Raw genomic sequence first — 19,897 nt, 5'->3', positions numbered from 1 at the left:
AGCTATGAGCAAGTGATTTACGAAACATTGAGAGAAAGTTTTGGGGTTCATGACTGTCCCTCTCAACAATGTCATCTTCGAGGTTTGAACCCACGTTCTTTCTTTAAGAGTGTAATGTGACCTTCCAATCGTTGACTTCATTAAAAATCTACACCAATAGTGGGTTGAATTCCGGTTAATCATTTGAACTATTCAAGTTACATATCCAAGGGAGAAGCTAAAAAATTATTCCAGGGGGTCAAAAATGAATAAAATTATTTGGGACTTGGATGCAGGTAATGCTTGTGCCATTGTGAACTGCGGCCAAGGGACTTGCCGAGAAACAGGTGGTATATTGATAAGCTTCGAATGCGACTGTTATCCGGGCTGGACCAAGTTTAGTCTTTTTCCACCTTGCATTATCCCCAATTGTAAGCCCCCATATTCTTTAAATTGATCAATTTCTTTTTGGTTTATATATATAATTAGTCCCTATACTAATTCATTTATTCAATTTGGTATTTGAGGGTTTTTTTTTCCTTTTCACTTAATAATAATGTGGCATCGGTGAGGTGTTGTTTTTATCACGTGTCATCTTCTTATTGAACACGATTTTTTTACCTCATTATTGACTAACGTCGTTGGTGAGACGGAGTAATGTGTTTAACTGAGTAGAATTTTAAAGTGTATTGGGATATCAGAGTAATTACAGAAAAGTGATTACTAGAATAATAAATACATTCATTTTTTATATGTGTTTGATTGACAGAGTGGAATTAATTACCTCTTAAAAGATGAGTAAAAATATTTTAAAAAGTTAGATATTTATTAAGCTTAATTATCTTACGTGATTCACTCTGAAGAGTGTAATTAGATCAGTTCGATGAGACCCATTAATTTCAATAATTATGTGGGATCTGTTAATTGTAATAGTTACCCAAATATGCTACCCATGTAATTATAAGCAATTACATCCAAAATTAATTACAGGAGGGCTTTAAAAAAAACCGAAATATCAAGCCGAGCCAAAAATAACTAAACATGAAATATATATACTACGGGGGCCAATTTTGTATATAAACCTTTATTTTTCACAGTCATGAAATATATATACTACGGGGGCCAATTTTGTATATAAACCTTTATTTTTCACAGTCGTTTTTCTTTTTTGTTTTTACTTGATTTTTTCCCTTTAAACATATGTAGGTACACTCAACTTTGGTTGCGGGGCGGAAAGTCCATCATCACCGCCACCTCCACTACCGTCGTGGACCTTTAACTTATCGGACCGTAGGGTTCTTTTGGGAAACAATTTCTTTTAATTTTAAATTATTAGTTATTTCTATTAACTAATTTTTTTTAAATTTATTTTCATGGTTATTATTTTGTGTTAGCTTGTACCTTTACTTGGTGTGGTGATGGGAGTTGCAAAGCAAATGGGACTGGCTATGAATGTGATTGCTATGAAGGATATGCTAATCTACTTGCTAAGCCAACCTTACCTTGCTTCAAAGAATGTAATTTCTTTACCAAACTATCGTGCTAATTACTGTTTAGGACTTACAATTTAGGGGTTAAATTGATTTAATCGATGGGTTTCAATTAAGTCATTATGATGGTTAATTCAATACTGTAGAATCGACTAGTTTAATCTATTTCTAATACATATTATTTTTAAAAAATTTGAACCATATTTATATAGATTGAACTGATTGACGTTAAGCCGATTCGTTTAAATTGATTAATCTATTAAAGTATGGGATTGGTTGGTTAAATTGATATTGCTCCATGCAGGTACTCTAGGAGGGGATTGCCACAATGTTTGGCTCGGTCCACGACCACCACCACCACCTTTGCCATCATCTTCTCATGGTAAAACACCTCTAAAAAGTAGATTTGTTCATAGTTTGAGTCAAGCCAGATTATATATATATTTTTTAAATCTTGCCTATATTTGACTCATAATAATTTTTAAAACTATTATATATATTCAAAAATTAAATTTTAATAAAATATTTACTATTTAATTTAAATTCAAATCAGGCTTTGTCAGTCTGAAAAAAAAAATTACTATTGAATTTTTTATTTGACCTTTTATTGTAGGATTGAGAGCACTGAAAGGGACTTCCAAGATTGAAGATAGTTTGAAAACACTAATATTTTTTGTTGCTCTAATTCATCAATGGCTATAAAGGGGATCAAAATGTGAAGACTTCCAAATTGCTAGGGCCATAGTATATTAAACTATTATATAACCTATTTTTGTAGTTTCTTTGTTTATATTTGAATGGTTAATTTCTCAATCCCAAATGAGAATATATTTATAGCAAAAATTAATGGTTAAATTTGATTTTGCACGACTTTATTAATGATATTTTGATTGGATTCAATTTTTATAAACAACATAATTTGATATAATACCCTTTTATATTTACATATTATATACATAAATAATTATACTTATTCAATATAAAATAAATTGATGTATTTATTTCTTTAACTGTATACAATTGAATCAAAACCAAAATTCATGTATCAAAATTTAACAGTTCAATCAATTTTTCTGTAAGAAAAGTAAGCAATTTAACTCAATTTTAAAGATTAAGTGCCAAAATGATAAAATAAATAAACATTAGGGACTAAAATTTCCTTTATCCCTTAATTAAATAAATACAACCTATTAATTAAATAATTAACTATCCTCTGGCTCCATTCTCAAAATTGTAACGCTCGTCCATGTACACTTTGCTCCCTACATTTGTAAGGCTTGCATGCACTTTAACTTACCATATAGACAAAAATTTCAAGCAAGACAACAGTCCAATTATACTGTATATATATGTGTATGTCAGATTCTTACAAAAACACCATTTTTTTTTTGTTTTTTCAAATGAATCCCACCTTGAAAATGCAATCCCAAACCTTCAACAATGTCCTTCCATTAGATTTCAAAAAATGTCCCAACACTGCCTGATTCTTACGTATGGTCGACGACGCCTTCAGAATCTCCGTGTCACCACTTGATCCATGATAAACAGTGCCGCCTATCGTTGATATATGTGATCCGAATGCGTTTAGTCTCGTGAGAGATGCTTGTGAGAAATGGGGAGTGTTTCAAGTTATCAACCATGGGACTCCTTTGAGTTTGTTCCAAGAAACCGAGTTTGAAATTCGGTGGCTGTTCTCACTGCCCGCGGAACGGAAGCAGGTTGTTGCCTGGTTCCTGGGTGGTTATACCGGATACGATTTGTTTCATATCTCTCCGTACTTTACTAAGCTGATGTAGTCTGAATGTTTTGGTATGGTAAGGTCACCTGTGGAACATGCTAGCCAACTTTGGCCTCAAGATCATGTAACATTATACACTCAGCTGTCACGTTAGAAAAAAGTTTTTCTATCCATATTCATATGATCATATACATATACATATAAAAGTGAATTAGTGCATGTAACATTATACATTCAGCTGTCACATTAGAAAAAAAATTTCTATCCATATTCATATTCATATACATATACATATAAAAGAGAAATAGTGCATGTAACATTATACACATTCTTTTTAACTTTGAAGATAATATTGTTGGAAGCAATGGTGGAATGTGACGTTAAGTCTTAATGGGACTTAATAATTTTTTTAAAAATTAGGGTTTAATTAAAATTTTCAAAACTTTTAGGATTTAATGACATTTTCAAAAAATTTAGAGAGTCTAATTTTGTTTTAGAAAGTTTTGAGAAAATTACTGAGAAAATTTTAAAATTTTAAAGGATTTAATTAAAATTTCAAAACTTTTGTAGGGCTTATTTAGAAATTTTAAAATTTTGGGGTTTAAGTAAAAATTCAAAATTTGAAGGGTTTAATAACAATTATTCAAATTAAGCCTCAAAACAACTATAGTTTTCATAAACCATAAAGAAAAATATTTTGATTTTACCAAAACGAAAAACGACTATGAGCACGATTTTAATATACTTACAAAAAACTCGTATAGAATATATATGATAGGTACAGAAATCCATTTGTCTTTTATTCTTTCAATTTTCTGTTTCAAATTTCTTTCTTTCTTTTGTCTCTTTTCTTACATACATACACACATATGTTTATATATATATATATATATGTGTGTGTGTGTGTGTGTTTATATATATTATTTGTTGCTGAATATGGGTTTTGGTGCAGCGAGGGGATGGAACAATTTCAGGTGGAAATGACTACATTGTGCGAGAAACTAGTGGCAATAATGCTTGGCTCATTGTGTTTAACTGACACGAAATGGTTCAAACCCAAAAACGAGTGTGATCAAGCTCAACTCATACCCGATGTGTCCGGACGCAGACCGAGCCATGGGGTTAGCTCCTCATACGGACTCGTCCCTTTTCATGTTGTTGTATCAGGGCAACATCAATGGGCTACAATTTTACGAAGATGGTATGGAGTAGGTCGATTTGGAGCCTGTTGAGGGTGCCTTGATCGTCAATATTGGTGATTTGATGCAAATTGTGTCTAATGGGAGGTTCAAGTTGGTGTTGCACAGTGTGGTGGCGAATAACACGCGCCACCGCATTTAGAAGTGGTTCTTTTACTTGCTGCCATGGGATGATGTGGTCTTGCCGTTGAAGAAGTTGGTTGAGTTTGATCGTCTGCCAATGTACCGGACAGTGATATGGAAGGAGTATGTTGAATTTTGATAATGTGCTCGAGTCTATTCGTATTTGAATTTGATACGAACACAAGGAATAATTTCCATATATAAATAAATGAATACTTTCTATTTTAAGTGAGAATAAAATGAAGAATGTTTTCATATATATTATTTAATTAGATTTTTTAAAGAAATGCTTTGTTGAGGGTCGAAACCTCAACACATATGTTACATATCTAAACACACGTGTTTAGTTTGGACAGAAAACTACATAGAAACGAAAATAGAAAAACTAAAAAGAGATTTACACATAATCATTTGTTAACACAGTTCGAAAATAATTCTACTCTAACATTGACACTGAACTGAACTCACCCTTGTAGAATATAAATATCAAGAGTTCAACCCTAAAAAACGAATCTTAAAAATATTATTAAAAATATATAAAAACATTGTCCATTTTATTCTCACTTAAACTAGAAAGGTTTCATTAATTTTATATAGAGAAATTATTCCTTGCTATTTTTATATTAAATTCAAATCCGAATTGAGTCGAGGGCCTTACTAAGATCTTTCGACTTGGTTTCAACATACTCCTTCCATGTCACCTGCCGGTACATTGGAAGATGATCAAACTCAACCAACTTCTTTAACGGTGAGACCTTGGCATCCCACGGTGGCAAGTAAAAGAACGCCGTCGAAATGCGGTGGCGCGTGTTATTCACCACCACACGGTGCAACACAGACTTGAACCTCCCATTAGACACGATATGCATCAAATCACCAACATTGACGACCAAGGCACCCTCAACCGGCTGCACACCGACCCACCCCACACCGTCATCATAAACTTGCAGCCCACTGATACCACCCTGGTACAGCAACGTGAAGAGGGATGAGTCCGTATGAGGGGCTAACCCCATGGCTCGGTCCGGGTCTGGACACACTGGGTACGAGTTGAGCTGAAGAAAACACTTGGCTCGGTCAGACTCGTTTTTAGGTTCGAACCATTTTGTGTCTTGTTCATTGGTTAAACCGAATGAGCGAAGCATTACTGCCACTAGTTTCTCGCACAATGTTTTCATTTCCACCTGAAATTGTTCCATCACCTCGCTGCACCAAAACCCACATTCACCAAATAAATATATATATATATATATATATATATATATATATATACATAAACATATGTGTGTATGTATGTAAGAGAAGAGACAAAAGAAAGAACAAATTTTAGAAACATATAATTGAACAATTTATTCAGAGACAAATGTATTTATGTATCTATCATATATATTCTATACGAGTTTTTTAAAGTATATAAATAATCGAATATATTAATATTGGACACTCATAATAGTTTTTTTGGTAAAACCAAAATATTTTTTATGTTGGTTGTATGAATTATAAATCTCTCAGTAATTTTATAAAAAATTTAAAACCTTAATTAAACTCTCAAATTTTTATAAAATCAATTAAATTCCACCAAAATATAATATTACATTTCGTCGTTGCTTTTAATAATGTTATCTCCCGGATTTAAAATTTATTTAGTGCTTGTGTGAAAGCTTTAAACTTTTAGAATTTGAAATGGAAGTTTGTATAAAACCATATATTACATAATATTACGAGGCAGTGGAATTGGATACCTGAAAAATGAAAGTATAATGTTACATGCATTATTTCTCTCTTTTATACATACACATATGTATATGTACATGAACATGTTTTTGCTAACGTGACAACAGAGCATGCAAAAGCAAAAGCAAAAGCAAAAGCAAAAGCAAAAAGAAACCCGCATATACCAGAAGTTAGCATGATCTTGAGGCCAAAGTTGGCTAGCATGTTCCACAGGGGACCCTATCATACCAAAACATTCAGACCACATCAGCTTAGGAAAGTTCCGAGATATACGAACCAAACCATATCCGGTAAAACCTTCCGGCAACCGAGCAACAAGCTGCTTCTGTTCCGTTGGCAGTGAAAACAGCCGCCGAGCTTCAAACTCGGTTTCTTGGAACAAACTCAAAGGAATCCCATGGTTGATGGCTTGAAACACGCCCCATTTCTCACAAGCATCTCTCACTAGACTAAACGCACTCGGATCACCAATATCGACAACGGGTGGCACTTGTTTTTCGTCGATCGAGTGGAGACACGGAGATTCTGAAGGCGTCGTCGACCATACGTAAGAATCGGGCAGTGTAGGGACATTGTTGAAGGTTTGAGTTTGCAATTTCATGGTGGGATTCATTTGAAAACAATGAAAATTTTGTTGTTTTGGTAAGAGAACCTGACATACATATATATATATATATATAGACAGTATCATTTGACTGTTGTCTTGCATGAAAATTTTGTCTATATGGTAAGTTAAAGTGCATGCAAGCCCGACAAATGTAGGTAGAGCCAGAAAATAGTTAATTATTTAATAGGTAGTATTTATTTAATTACATGTATTTGCTTAATTATTTATTGAGTCTTAGCTCAATTCACATTGACATTGTTGCTAGTGTAGGAGGACGCGAGTTCGAATACATCAAAACACATATTATTCTCCCATTTAAGGGTTGAGAAGTTGTTATGGGTAGTTCTAGAAATTGTATCAGAACTAATGACATGTTTGAGTAATTACATCTAAATCCAATTTTTTAAAAAAATATTTTTATAAAAATTATATTATAAACATAAATACGTATGGATGTTTGAGATGGTTATGGTAAAAAAAAATTCTTATATTCTAAATCCTAAAAAAATTATTATTTAAATTCCAAAAATTTCAAAAATAATGACCAAAAATTTATTATAAAAATAATTTACATGTTATAAAAATATTATAATATATTTATTTATAAAATGTTATGGCCATGAAGTATGTATATAACTTATATATTTGTCTATATTACATATTATAAAAATAATATACTTATTATAGTTTTTTTATCATAACTTATTTATAAAGTTATAAAACGATATGAAAGCTTTGGATAATTTATAAAATATTTTTAATAAAGGTTATATATTTTAAATTTTATATTAATTTTACTTAATTTATGTATTATGAAAGGTGATATAATCTAGTATAAATCTTTTTCAAAATTAAGTTTTTATAATTAAAGATACAAATTATTTGGATTGTGAACCCAAATCTATCCTTATACAAAGAAGTAATTGTAACTCCAATATCAACCGCGATTGTCACAAATCACTCACCAACTACCTCACAATATAAGCATTAAACTATCTAGAACATACCTAAAAGAGTGTCACAAAATAACCATAAGAAAATATAACAAAACTATCGACAAAGACACTCCAAAATTTGCTGTTGATGTGCGGCACAAAATAACTTATTTATAGGCCTCTTCAAGTGGTCAATCAACACTATTTTGATAGATTTTAAACTTGTATTTAAAAGCTAAAGTTATTTCATTAATTATCATGAGTATTTATCAAATAAAAGTCTTCATAAACCAGTCTTCTAACTATTTCAAAACTCTCTTGAAAAAATATTATATTTATCTCTAAAAAATAACATTTTAATAATAAATCTTTCATACTTATTCGATCACCTCAAGCAATTCAGTTGGAAGTCTTAGTACCCTAGTCGACCCATGCTTTTAATTTTTTCAAATATACTACATTTAAGTGGATCGAACTCAGTACAAAAGAAACTTATTCAAAGCCCAAGTCAATAACCTTAGTAGAGAAACAGTTTCATTATATCAGGACATGGAACAAACAACAACAACTTTCCCAATAATTGTTTTTAAGGAAATTGAGGAAGAGGAGAGCGAATAGATGGAGACTGAAACCTTGGATTTATAAAGCCATAATGACTTATTTGGTCTTCTAATTTTATAAAAAAGTCGACAAAGAAATTCTTTTAGTTCTCCATTTTTCTCCTCTTTTTGTCCTTTGACTTGTATTTTTTTGTCAAATCACCCTAAAATGAATGAAAATTTAACATTTTTAACTTTGCTGATGTGACATCATCAAAAAATTAGGGCTTAACTTTTTAAAATGAATGAAAAAGTTAACATTTTTAGCTCATTTTTTTATTCGATGATTTGTCACGTCATCAAAAAATTGATCCGGTTAAGGTCAAGTACCAGGTTGATTAAAAGAAGGGTAAATGTTTAAATTAGGGCTTAACTTTTTAGAGGTTTCTCACATAAAGGCCAAACATTTTAAAATAGTCATACAAGGGCATAACCTTTACAGAAGTGCTTAAATAAGGGCTTTTTATGCACTTCAATCTAATTTGTAGAAAAATTTAGGTAAATGTTGACGTGTTTAGAATAAAACACATAATACTTGAATCAGATATTGCTTGAAAAGAAAAGCAAGCAATCAGAACATTATTTGAAACTTGAAATATGGCATCTGAGAAGCCCTTATTTAAGCATTTTTGAAAAGGTTAGTAGGCACTTATATGACCATGTTGAAAGATTTGGTACTTATGTGAACAACTCCTAAAAGGTTAGACCCCAATTCGTGCATTTAGCCTTAGAAGAATAAAACTTCATGTACTAAATTATATATTTTGAAAATAAAAGGTGCCAAATTAAAACAAACCTAAAATATAAGGGTTCATGCTATTATCCCATGGAACTTGTGCAAATTAAATTAACGTAATTGAACCAAAGAATCAATGCCGACATTAGTAACTTTTAAGCCAAACCCGACATTAAGAACCCTTGAGTTGAGCTGCAACAAACTATATATAACAGTTGAGAGCTTCATCATTAATGGAGTTAATATATTGTTTGGTACTTGAGCTTGGTTTTAATGTCCAATTTGATCCCTAAGTTCTTTTTTGTTCTAATTTGGTATCTAAGTTTAGTTTCAATATTTAATTTGGTACCTATACTAAATGATTCAATGAATGTTTAACGTATGTACTCTAGTAAAAAAAGCAAAAGTACTTAATTGGAACAAACAATAAAATTTAGGTGCCAAATTGAACATTGAAGTCAAATTCAGGTACCTAATTGCAATAAAAAAACTCAAGAAGCAAAGTAAACATTGAACCCAAACTCAAATATCTAATAGTATATTAATCCATCATTAGTTGTTGCAACAACTCCTCCTTTTGGTTGGCTAATGCTTAACCCGAGACAAGCGGGAGCGCGGAATTTAATTCTGAACCATTAGCCATAGTGGGAACTTGACAACATTCTCACCTTAGTCTCTAAACTATTTGTTTGGTTCATATTAGTTTTGAAACTTAAAAGTTTTTCCTAATTTGATCCTTGAACTTAGATTGCTTTAAAGTATGTGTGGCACTATGAGATTGTATCGCGTCATCATCTAAAAATAATAATTTAAATTTTATATAATTTCTTTTGCATTTTCAGATTTTCTATATTTTTAAAATTTTGAAGTGATGATGTGATCCAATCTTAAAGTGTTATATCCTCATTTCAACCACTAAATTGAGAAAAACAACCAAGTTCCACGACTAATGGAGATAAAAAATGGTTCAAGGATCAAATTTTAAAACATACCAAATTTAGGGACTAAACATTAATTTATCCTAAATATCAAAACAACGTAAAAATTACACTGCTCACTTTTTACTTTTCACATCGCTTTAATACAAAACAAGTAAATAGTTTTATTTTAAAATTAAATGTGAAATGACGAAATTATTTTGTAATCGGCGACTAATTTAACCTAATAAATGTGATTTTGAAACTATTAAATATGATTTTGTTGTAAAATGTAATTATGAAAATTGAAATTTAAAAGAAAAATGCGTTACATATGTCTTGACTATATTAATTTTTATAATTATATTTAAAAACAAAACATAATCATTTAACGAAATTATTTTTTATACAAATGAAGTTATTTGATTCGATTAATAATTTTAAAATTTATGTTTGTTTGTAAGTATATTTATACGTGTAATTGAGATATATTTGTATATGCATATAATATATGTTAAAATATTTTTAAAATAGTGATAAAAGTGATACAACGAGACATTAAATTTGGCATCTAGTTAGAATTTTTTAAAGAAAAATTGAAGGGTTCAATTAAAATTTTAAAATTTTAAAAGGTTCAAATAGAATTTTAATAAAAATATAAAGTAATTAAAAGTTTTAAAATTTTGAAGCCAATCCTCTTAGAAACTTGAAATGAATCATTTACTTAATTATTAATACAATTAAATTTAGATTTATTATAACGTCATTTTTTATGTTATATTAAAATGCGGTTATTTTTATTTTATAATACTACACTAGAAAATTCAAGGGCAAAGGGAGGGGAGGTAGGTAGGATCCTAATTGTAGTTTGATCTAAAAGATAGTTAGAATTTTGATTTAGTCTTTTGAAAATCATAAAATATAAGTTAATACAATGTTGAAATCACGTTTTAGTTCTTGTAAAATTTATAAGTTAATCTTGATCCTTCTAAAATATTTTTAGCTTCGACCCTAAGTGAATTTAATAAAATTTTCCAATATTGTTCACAATTAGACATGAATTTTAAAATTTGAAAAATATTAAATTATAAATATATGAAACACATAGGGACTTGAAGCACAATTTTCACTAAATTAAAAAACATAAAACGCTTCCCCCAGTCCCCTCTCCTCCTTCAGTTTTAAGCTTCAACTCGGCTTTTATATATTTTCCCACTCAGTAAGTAATCTCGTGATACCTTAGAAAACCCACCCTTTTTCTCTTTCTCTCATTCTTTCATGAATTTTCCCAGGAAATTCATTGTTTCTTGGAAGCCAAACAGAGGGAAATTGTAGACAGCAGACCCATTTTTCTTCACTCTTTGTGTTCCATTTTTTCTCCAATTTTAATCACAAAAATGACTGTCAATTTTAGCTGTTTTTTTCTACTTTCTGTTCTGGTTTTAAGTTCCCGAGTTAACTCAGAACCGGTTCAAGACAAGCAAGCTCTCCTTGCATTCCTTTCAAAGACCAAACACCCGAACCGGATTCAATGGAATTCATCAACCTCAGCTTGCGATTGGGTCGGCGTTGAATGTGATGCGAATAGGTCCTTCGTTTTCAGTCTCCGGCTACCAGGTGTGGGTCTCGTCGGTTCTATTCCGTCCAACACCATCGGCCGGTTAAACCAACTTCGTGTTTTGAGTCTCCGAGCGAATCGTTTGTCCGGTGAGATCCCTGAAGATTTCTCCAATTTGACTCTACTCCGTAACCTTTATTTACAAGATAATGCATTCACCGGCGAGTTCCCGATCAGTGTGACTCGTTTAGCTCGGTTAACTCGGCTCGATCTTTCGTCTAACAAGTTCGCCGGTCCAATCCCTTTCGCCGTCAATAATATGAGTCATTTGACGGGTCTTTTCTTGCAGAACAACAAATTTTCCGGTTCACTACCGAGCATCAACGCCGACGGTTTAGATGAATTCAATGTATCTAATAACAGCCTTAACGGTTCAATCCCCGGTTCGTTATCTAAATTCCCGAAATCATCATTCGCCGGAAACCCTGCCCTTTGCGGCGGTCCACTCCGGCCGTGTAACCCATTTTTCCCATCGCCGGAACCATCGCCGATCCCTCCCGAAACTCCCGGTGAAAAATCCAAAAACCTTTCCGTCGGCGCCATTATTGGCATTGCAGTGGGGTCTACAATAATTGCATTATTGTTATTACTCTTCCTTATTCTTTGTCTCTTTAAACGCCGAAGCCAGCCACCGAAGCCGGTCACAGCGCCGACAGGCTCTGTTCCGCCGGCGGAGGCGGGAACGTCGGGAGGGACAACCGAAAGGGAAAGGAATAAGCTAGTGTTCTTCGAAGGTGGGATTTACAGCTTCGATTTAGAGGATTTGTTGAGAGCGTCGGCGGAAGTGTTGGGAAAAGGCACCGTCGGAACGTCCTACAAGGCGGTGCTGGAAGAAGGTACGATGGTGGTGGTTAAACGGCTAAAAGACGTGGAGGCAAATGAAAGAGTGTTCGAAATACATATGGAAACGTTGGGGAAAATGAAACACGAAAATTTGGTTCCTCTGAGAGCGTTTTATTATTCCGATGATGAAAAATTGCTCGTATTGGATTTCATGGAAGAAGGTAGTTTATCCGCCTTACTTCACGGTAAGATTTCTCCTTTATTACTCACAATGCGCCAATATTTTTCAGCAATTGTTCGTGTTAAAAGTAAAGATGAAAAAAGAATAGGGGCTAAAATATAATTTTATTATTATACTATTTTATAATTTTATAATTTTTAAGAGATATTTCATTTTTATGTAAAACTACCATGCGGACTTGTCCAAGGGCTCGGTAGCTCGTCCAGTCTAGCTCGACTAGGATTGGGCATGGACAAAGATTTTCACAACTTGAACCTGCATGGCTCAACCTGAATTTAATTTAAATAATAAAAATATATAATATATCAATTAAATATATATATTTTATCATTTTATTATTTTTTGAATAGTGAAATGGGTTTTTTGAGCAGATTGGGTCGGCTCAAAAAGGGCTTGGGCATGAAAATTTTTTAAATCGACGGCCCATGGATACCTATAATTAGGAGTCAGATTGTATTTTGCTCATTGTATTAAAATTGAGCAAATAAGTCCCTCTATATTAGATCAAAGAGCAAATTGATTATTTCTGTTAAAAATTTCATCATTTTCTACTGTTAAAAGCTGATTGATTGAGTAATCAGACAATTACACATGGCGTACTATATGTACCTTACACTGACATATAGAGACTAATTTTTAACAATAAAAATAGATAAAAATTTTAACAGAAGGATCCGTTTATTTTTTTATTTAACGTATAATAATTAATTGATCTATTTTTCAAAGTGATGATAGTTTTACCCCTTTGGGTCTTTACACCACAATCTTATATTAATAATATTATTTAATGAAATTTAAGTCTTTTATTCTATTTGTTAGAATTTAATTTTAAATTAGAATGGATGAATCATGTAAACTGATGAACATAATTGGATTAAATTGTCAAATTCGTAAACTAAGAGGATCAAACATTGTTAAAAGAGTCTGAATTAGGCTTGTAAAAGGAATGAATATCATTTTTGTTTTATTTGCTTTTATGCCATCGTACATTTCATAATTAGTCTTGCCCGACAGGCCGCCCGAAATATGGAAGGTTCAGATAAAAATATAGGCCCGAAATATGTGTTTGGGTAAAAAACGAGGCCGATTTAGAAAACGGGCTGGGCCTCGGGCACCACCTTTTTAGCCCGGACCCGGCCCGAATATATAATAAATATATATATTTTTTATTTTTTTAAATTTTAAAATAAATTTTTTATTTTTTATTTCTAAAATAAATTTTTGGTGTTTATTAAAAAATGAGCCGGGCAGAGCCGGGCTCGAGTTTAGGAATTTTTTCTTGGCCCGGGCCTAAATAAAATTTCAGACCCAAATTTTCGGGCCAGGCCAGACCCAAGTCTAAAATATGGGCCAAAATTTTTTTCTGAACCCGACCCAGCCCGGCCAATAATCACCTCTAGGTCTACCAACATTTTCTTATATATTGTTTCATGTGGTTGCAAATGAGTGAAATGTGTTTCACACTGACATGAAATGAGTAAGCAGCCTTTTCGACCAAAATAAAGAAATGAATAAGCTCTTTTTTTTAATGTTTCTTTATTAGTCTTCTTTGCTTTCAATTCAAGGAAGCTCAATAGGATAAAAAGATCAGTAAAAGTAGATTGTGTTTTTTTATCTTTTTTATTTATTACTCTATGATGTTAGGTTAATAAGTAAATTGATTTTTTTGTTAAAAATTCTATCCATCTATACTGTTTAAAACTAGTATGGCTAATGGAATGACTAGATAGTGATAGGTGGTGTACCATGTGTATCTCAAGTTTATATATAAATATCAGTTTTAACACTAGAAATGTATGAAATTTTAATAGAATGATAAGTTTGTTCTTTTTTAGTAGAGAAAGCAAAGTACAATCTGATTCTTAATACAGTGGCCTCGATGAGACTTTTACTGACAAAGACTATTTTTTTGAATAAAAGCTAGATTAGAACTTCATATTAATACTTCGAATTTTTAGGAGTAATTATATAAATTAATTGAGTTAATACAATTTGTGTATTAAAAAGTTTGTTTGCAATTCGAAAAGGTATTTTATACCTTTCTTAAGTAGGTTGAAACTTGCAGGTAGTCGAGTCTCGGGCCGTACACCACCAAACTGGGATAGTCGTCGGAAAATAGCCTTAACCGCGGCTAGGGGTTTAGCCCATCTTCATGTTACAGGAAAGGTGGTCCACGGCAACATCAAGTCCTCCAACATTCTCCTTCGACCTGATCACGAAGCTTGCATGTCTGATTTTGGTCTCAATCCGATCTTCAGCAACACTGCCTCGTCTAGCCGTTTTTCAGGGTATCGAGCACCTGAAGTAGTTGAAACTCGCAACGTTACGTTCAAATCCGATGTGTATAGTTTCGGAGTGGTATTGCTTGAGTTATTAACCGGAAAATCGCCTAATCAAACGTCGATGGGAGAAGAAGGGATCGATCTTCCTCGTTGGGTTCAATCAGTTGTCCGTGAGGAATGGACCGCAGAGGTGTTCGACGTGGAGTTAATGAGATACCACAACATCGAGGAAGAAATGGTGCAATTATTGCAAATTGCAATGGCTTGCGTATCTATCGTACCTGATCAAAGACCTATCATGCAAGAAGTTGTACACCTGATTGAAGACGTTTATAGAGGTGAAACAGATGATGGATTACGACAATCTTCTGATGATCCTTCAAAAGGATCAGACGGTTATACTCCTCCTATTGAATTACGGACCCCAGCTAGATCCGTCACACCTTAGAGTAAAAAAACTTCGAAAGTCAGTGTAATTTAAAAAAAAAAAAAAAAACTTCCCAATGCATTAAATCATGAAAGTAGTTAATTGTTTTTTTTAAGGAGCAACATTTAATTAAATTTTAATTATTTTTAAGGAAAATTTTGTTAAATAATTGAAAGTCAGTGTAATTATTGTTTTTTTTAAGTTTGAAAAAGAAATACGAATCTATGAATCGAACATATTCTTTATCGATATTTACATAATTAATTTCAACAACTATTGAAAACACATTTATAGTCAAAATTTAAAATCCATTTTTTTAATTCCACAAACACGATTCACCTCCATTTTATTCATAATGTCCCTATGTCATAATTTTCTGTACCCTTCACAAAAAATGACGTGTAATAAACCTGAAATTAAACAAACTAATTTTAACAATTGAACCTAAATTTTGAAATCTAAAAGTAAAAGGACTAAATTTTTAAAAGTAAAAATATAATGACTAAATTTTAAATTTACAAAAGTATAAAGACTTAAAATATATTTTTACCTAAAATTAAATTATGAAGGTGGTTGTCCTAAGAACCAAGTTAACATAAATACTAAATCTCATACCATACATATTTATGGAACATTATTAGCTTTTTCTCTAATAATTGAACATAATTAGCTTTAGGTTTAATGTGAGAACAAGTTTCTCTAACCTTTTGTGCACTTCACTTGTCCATGAAACAAAGGGCAGTATTGATGGTCACTAATAATCATTTCAACCTCATATGTTTAATTACAATTTTTTATCAGAATCTTCGATCCAAGTGTTTAGACGTTTTATAAAATATAAGCTAAAAAATTACAGTTATCAAAAATCTAACCGTAATTTATAATTAATTTTAATTTATTATAATATAAAATAATTTTTATATTTAAAATAATGAAAATAATTCAAAATTGATATGTATAAAATATTTTCATATAAAATTATTTTTTAATCTAGTTGAAAATTTAATTTTTAGAAATATTTATGAAAAACCTTGGAAACTTTGTCAAATAATATTTGAGTAAGCTCGTTTACCAATTTTTATATATACTTAAGCTCAAGCTAGGCTTGATAATTAAGCTTGGGGTTAATAATAGATATATTAAGAGCAATAATGTAATTTAATAATATAAAAATATGAAAAGCTCGATAAGGCTCACGAGCCATTCAATTCAAATATTACTAAGCTCGAATTCAGCTTAAGCTACTCGAGCCCAGCTTGCTAATTACCAAATCGAATTCGAATTTTTTTCAAATTGAACTTAAGTAATTTATGAGTATCAGTGTCTCATTTACGCTCCTAGATTTGAATCCACTGCCTCGGTTTGTATTATCAGACACTTAAACGAGACACTCTCGCTATAAGAATCCACTGCCTCTTGGGTTCTTGACAAAATCAAGAGACCCTCACTGAAAATAACCTCCAGCTCCTAACTGACAACATTTTGCTGATTTCTCTAACGGAGTCAGCCTCATCTCGACAATATATATAACTACATTAAGGGGTTTCTCAGCATAGAGATTATAGTAACCAGGCTTAATTCTAGGACTTAAAGGAGTCTCATGGTGGCCAAATGCAGCCAAATACATTTCACTGATTTCAGAACATATTGCAAAGGAAGCAAGATCTTCTTTAGGATCTGATGAAAGGAATTGCAGATCAACCGAACAACAGACAAAGAGAATGACCGGATTCTAACTCCGACGAAATTTCCAAATATTCATCCATTTTGCACAATAACACTTGAATGCAAAACCATAACAGCAGGCATATGGGAAAAAAATCATAAATTCAAGGTTCTTATGTATGGTAAGCAGGCATCGTAAAGCTTGAAGAAACAAATTGATCCTGGTTAAAAGAAATGAACTAGTGGTCGTTGGCCGGTAACTGAGTTGTTCGTGACTAAATGAACCATCAAATTCCCAAGACCAGTGACAAAACAGTTCAGCAATGGTTAACCTTTAGAGATGCACTGCAATATACTGATCACAGCATCGGTGAATCTGGTAAAGACTCGACCTTTTTGCACTACCGTACGTGCTGCCGTCGTGCTTATCTTGATTCGAGTTATAATAATACACATGGTAAGTCCACAGTTCAAGCAATGACATGATGTATTTTTAGGCAGCAAAATACATATATGAGACAATAACCATTACAGGATAATTGTTGAGTGTTGACACTAGTACATGAAGCAACATATGCTAAATGGGCTAATAATGTTTATCAATGGAATCAATTGGCCAGATAAGAATACCGGACTCGGTCATATCGTGTTCTCGGACTGGTGGTGTTGGTTTTGGTTCAGTGACCGACTGCTGATAAAGAACCTCAGCTGCCAATGTGAAAAGTAGGCAAACCAAGCCAATTGGAGTGGCAAACATTGATCATAACAATTCAGCAATGGATAATCTGATGATCATAGCATCGGTGAATCATGTAAAGACTCGACCTTTTAGCGCTATCAAGCTGCCATCATGCTTATCTCGATTCGAGTTATAATAATACGCATGGTAAGTCCACAGCTCAAGCAATGACATGATGTATTTTTAGGCGGCAAAATACATATAAGAACCAAAAACCATATACAGGATAATTGCAGACACTAGTACATAAAGCAACAAAGTCTGAACATGTTCAATGAATTATATGTTCATCAATGCAATCAATTGGCTAAATTAGAATACCACACTGTCCTATCGTCTTGTTCTCGTTGTAATCACCGAAGTGCGTGGACTGATGCTGCCAGTTTCAGTCCCATGACCGACAGCTGATAAAGAACCCCACCTGCCAACGTGAAAGTAGGAAAACCAAGCCAATTGGAGTGGCATACATTGATCATAACAGTTCAGCATCGGTGAATCTCGTAGAGACTCGACCTTTTTGTGCTATTGCACTGTCATCGTGCTTATCTCGATTCGAGTTATAATAACACACATGGTAAGTCCACAGTTCAAGCAATGACATGATGTATTTTTAGACAGAAAAAAAATATATATATGAGCCAAAAACCATATACATGAAATTGAAGACACTAAGTACATGAAGCAACAAAGGCTAAACATGTTCAATATGCTAAATAGCTAACAAAGGTCATCAATGGAATCAAAGCTAAATCGGGATACCGGATTCGGTCTTATCGTCGCGCCAGGACCGATGCTACTGGTTTCGGACTGGTAACGGATTGCTGATAAAGAACCCCACCTGCCAATGTGAAAAGGAGACAAACCAAGCCAATTGGAGTAGCATGTTTATCCCAAATCAATACATTGATCAAAACAGTAAGAAACTTATTAACCACACCGGTGACAGTAAATGCAGTCGCAGAGATTGCTTTCCTAGCTGCAAATCCAAAGAAACTAATAAGCAAACCAAATAAACAAGACAAACACACAGCAACAAACGCCACCGGTTCTAACCGATCCCAGCCGCCACTCTCGGAGGAGAAAAGCTCACCGCATTCCCCACTCAAAACCCAAAAAAAGGGTGCTATCATCAACGACAATAAGTTATTGTAAAACACAAACCCCCAAGTATTCAACCCAAGGTTCATCACCATATGTTTAACGTAAACCATCTCGACAGTTATCGTCATCGAATAAACAAACGCCCATAAATACGCAACCAAAGTGAACCCCTTATCCGTCACGACGTACCCGACGGCGCCGCCTAAAATGATGAACAAAGACACGAATGTCAGTTTTGCCGGGTACGGTTGCTTTCTAAAGGCCGTATCGGTGACGGCGACCAAAAGGGGTGTTAAAGATCGGAACACAATGGATGTCTCGACATTGGCGTGGCGTAAAAGGTTGGTGTTAGCGAAGATAGCGAGGTAAAAAACAATGGCGGCAGGGAAGAATTTTTTGGCTATGGGGAATTTGAAGGGATCATGGTGTAAAAGATTGAATTTGGCTAAAACCCAAACACCAAATGATGAAGTTAAGTATTGTAATGCTGTTAATAAAGCTGGGTAATTGAATTTGGTAATGGCGAATTTATTGATTACTGCGAGTAAGCTTGAGCAAAGTGCATAACCAGTTATCAAAGTGGTGGTGCCATAGTGTTGTTTATTGGGATTAAATCTAATAATTTCTGGCATTTTTTGGTTTTTTTTCTTGGATGATTTTAGAACATAATACATACAAAAAAAAAAAAAAAAAGAGAAGAGAGATAAGAATTAAACCAAAAAAAAGAAGTCCTTTTTTGTTTGAAGAAAAAAAATACCCAAAAAAGTTAAAAATCTATAGATTTTATTTTTTTTATGTAAAATATTTTACTGTACATGTGCCTCGTGTAGACTAAAATATCAATTTGGACAAAGAATTGAATCGATTGGATTAAATTGTTTAGAATTGATTGAATTAGACTAAAATATCGATTTGTACAGTTAATTGACGTGACTAATAGAACAACTTGACAATAACATATAGTGTACATGTGCCTCGTGTAGT

The 19,897-nt window shown here is 32.8% G+C and overlaps 3 protein-coding genes and 1 pseudogene across 3 annotated transcripts; 2 read left to right on the top strand and 2 right to left on the bottom strand.

The window, feature by feature from the left end:
- Nucleotides 1–244: 244 nt before the first annotated feature.
- On the top strand, nucleotides 245–4,668 carry LOC105793488 (gibberellin 3-beta-dioxygenase 3-like; annotated as a pseudogene).
- Nucleotides 4,669–4,851: 183 nt separating this feature from the next.
- Nucleotides 4,852–6,927, bottom strand: LOC105792881 (gibberellin 3-beta-dioxygenase 1). Its single transcript, XM_012621715.2, has 2 exons — nucleotides 6,428–6,927; nucleotides 4,852–5,735 (listed from the first exon to the last, which is right to left on the bottom strand). Exons 1-2 carry the CDS (start codon nucleotides 6,874–6,876, stop codon nucleotides 5,159–5,161), a joined length of 1,026 nt encoding a protein of 341 aa, XP_012477169.1. The 5' UTR covers nucleotides 6,877–6,927; the 3' UTR covers nucleotides 4,852–5,158.
- Nucleotides 6,928–11,260: 4,333 nt separating this feature from the next.
- Nucleotides 11,261–15,564, top strand: LOC105792880 (probable inactive receptor kinase At2g26730). The gene is made up of 2 exons (XM_012621714.2): nucleotides 11,261–12,703; nucleotides 14,765–15,564. The coding sequence occupies exons 1-2, from the start codon at nucleotides 11,455–11,457 to the stop codon at nucleotides 15,427–15,429; spliced, it is 1,914 nt and encodes a 637-aa protein (XP_012477168.2). The 5' UTR covers nucleotides 11,261–11,454; the 3' UTR covers nucleotides 15,430–15,564.
- A 3,018-nt stretch (nucleotides 15,565–18,582) lies between these two features.
- On the bottom strand, nucleotides 18,583–19,545 carry LOC105793486 (GDP-fucose transporter 1). Its single transcript, XM_012622394.1, has one exon. The coding sequence runs from the start codon at nucleotides 19,543–19,545 to the stop codon at nucleotides 18,583–18,585; it is 963 nt and encodes a 320-aa protein (XP_012477848.1).
- Nucleotides 19,546–19,897: the final 352 nt, after the last annotated feature.

The sequence above is a fragment of the Gossypium raimondii genome, chromosome 8, assembly GCF_025698545.1.
Source record: "Gossypium raimondii isolate GPD5lz chromosome 8, ASM2569854v1, whole genome shotgun sequence".
Lineage (NCBI taxonomy): Eukaryota > Viridiplantae > Streptophyta > Magnoliopsida > Malvales > Malvaceae > Gossypium > Gossypium raimondii.
The sequence above is the reverse complement of the archived record's forward strand: the minus strand, read 5'-3'. Positions and strand labels throughout refer to the sequence as shown.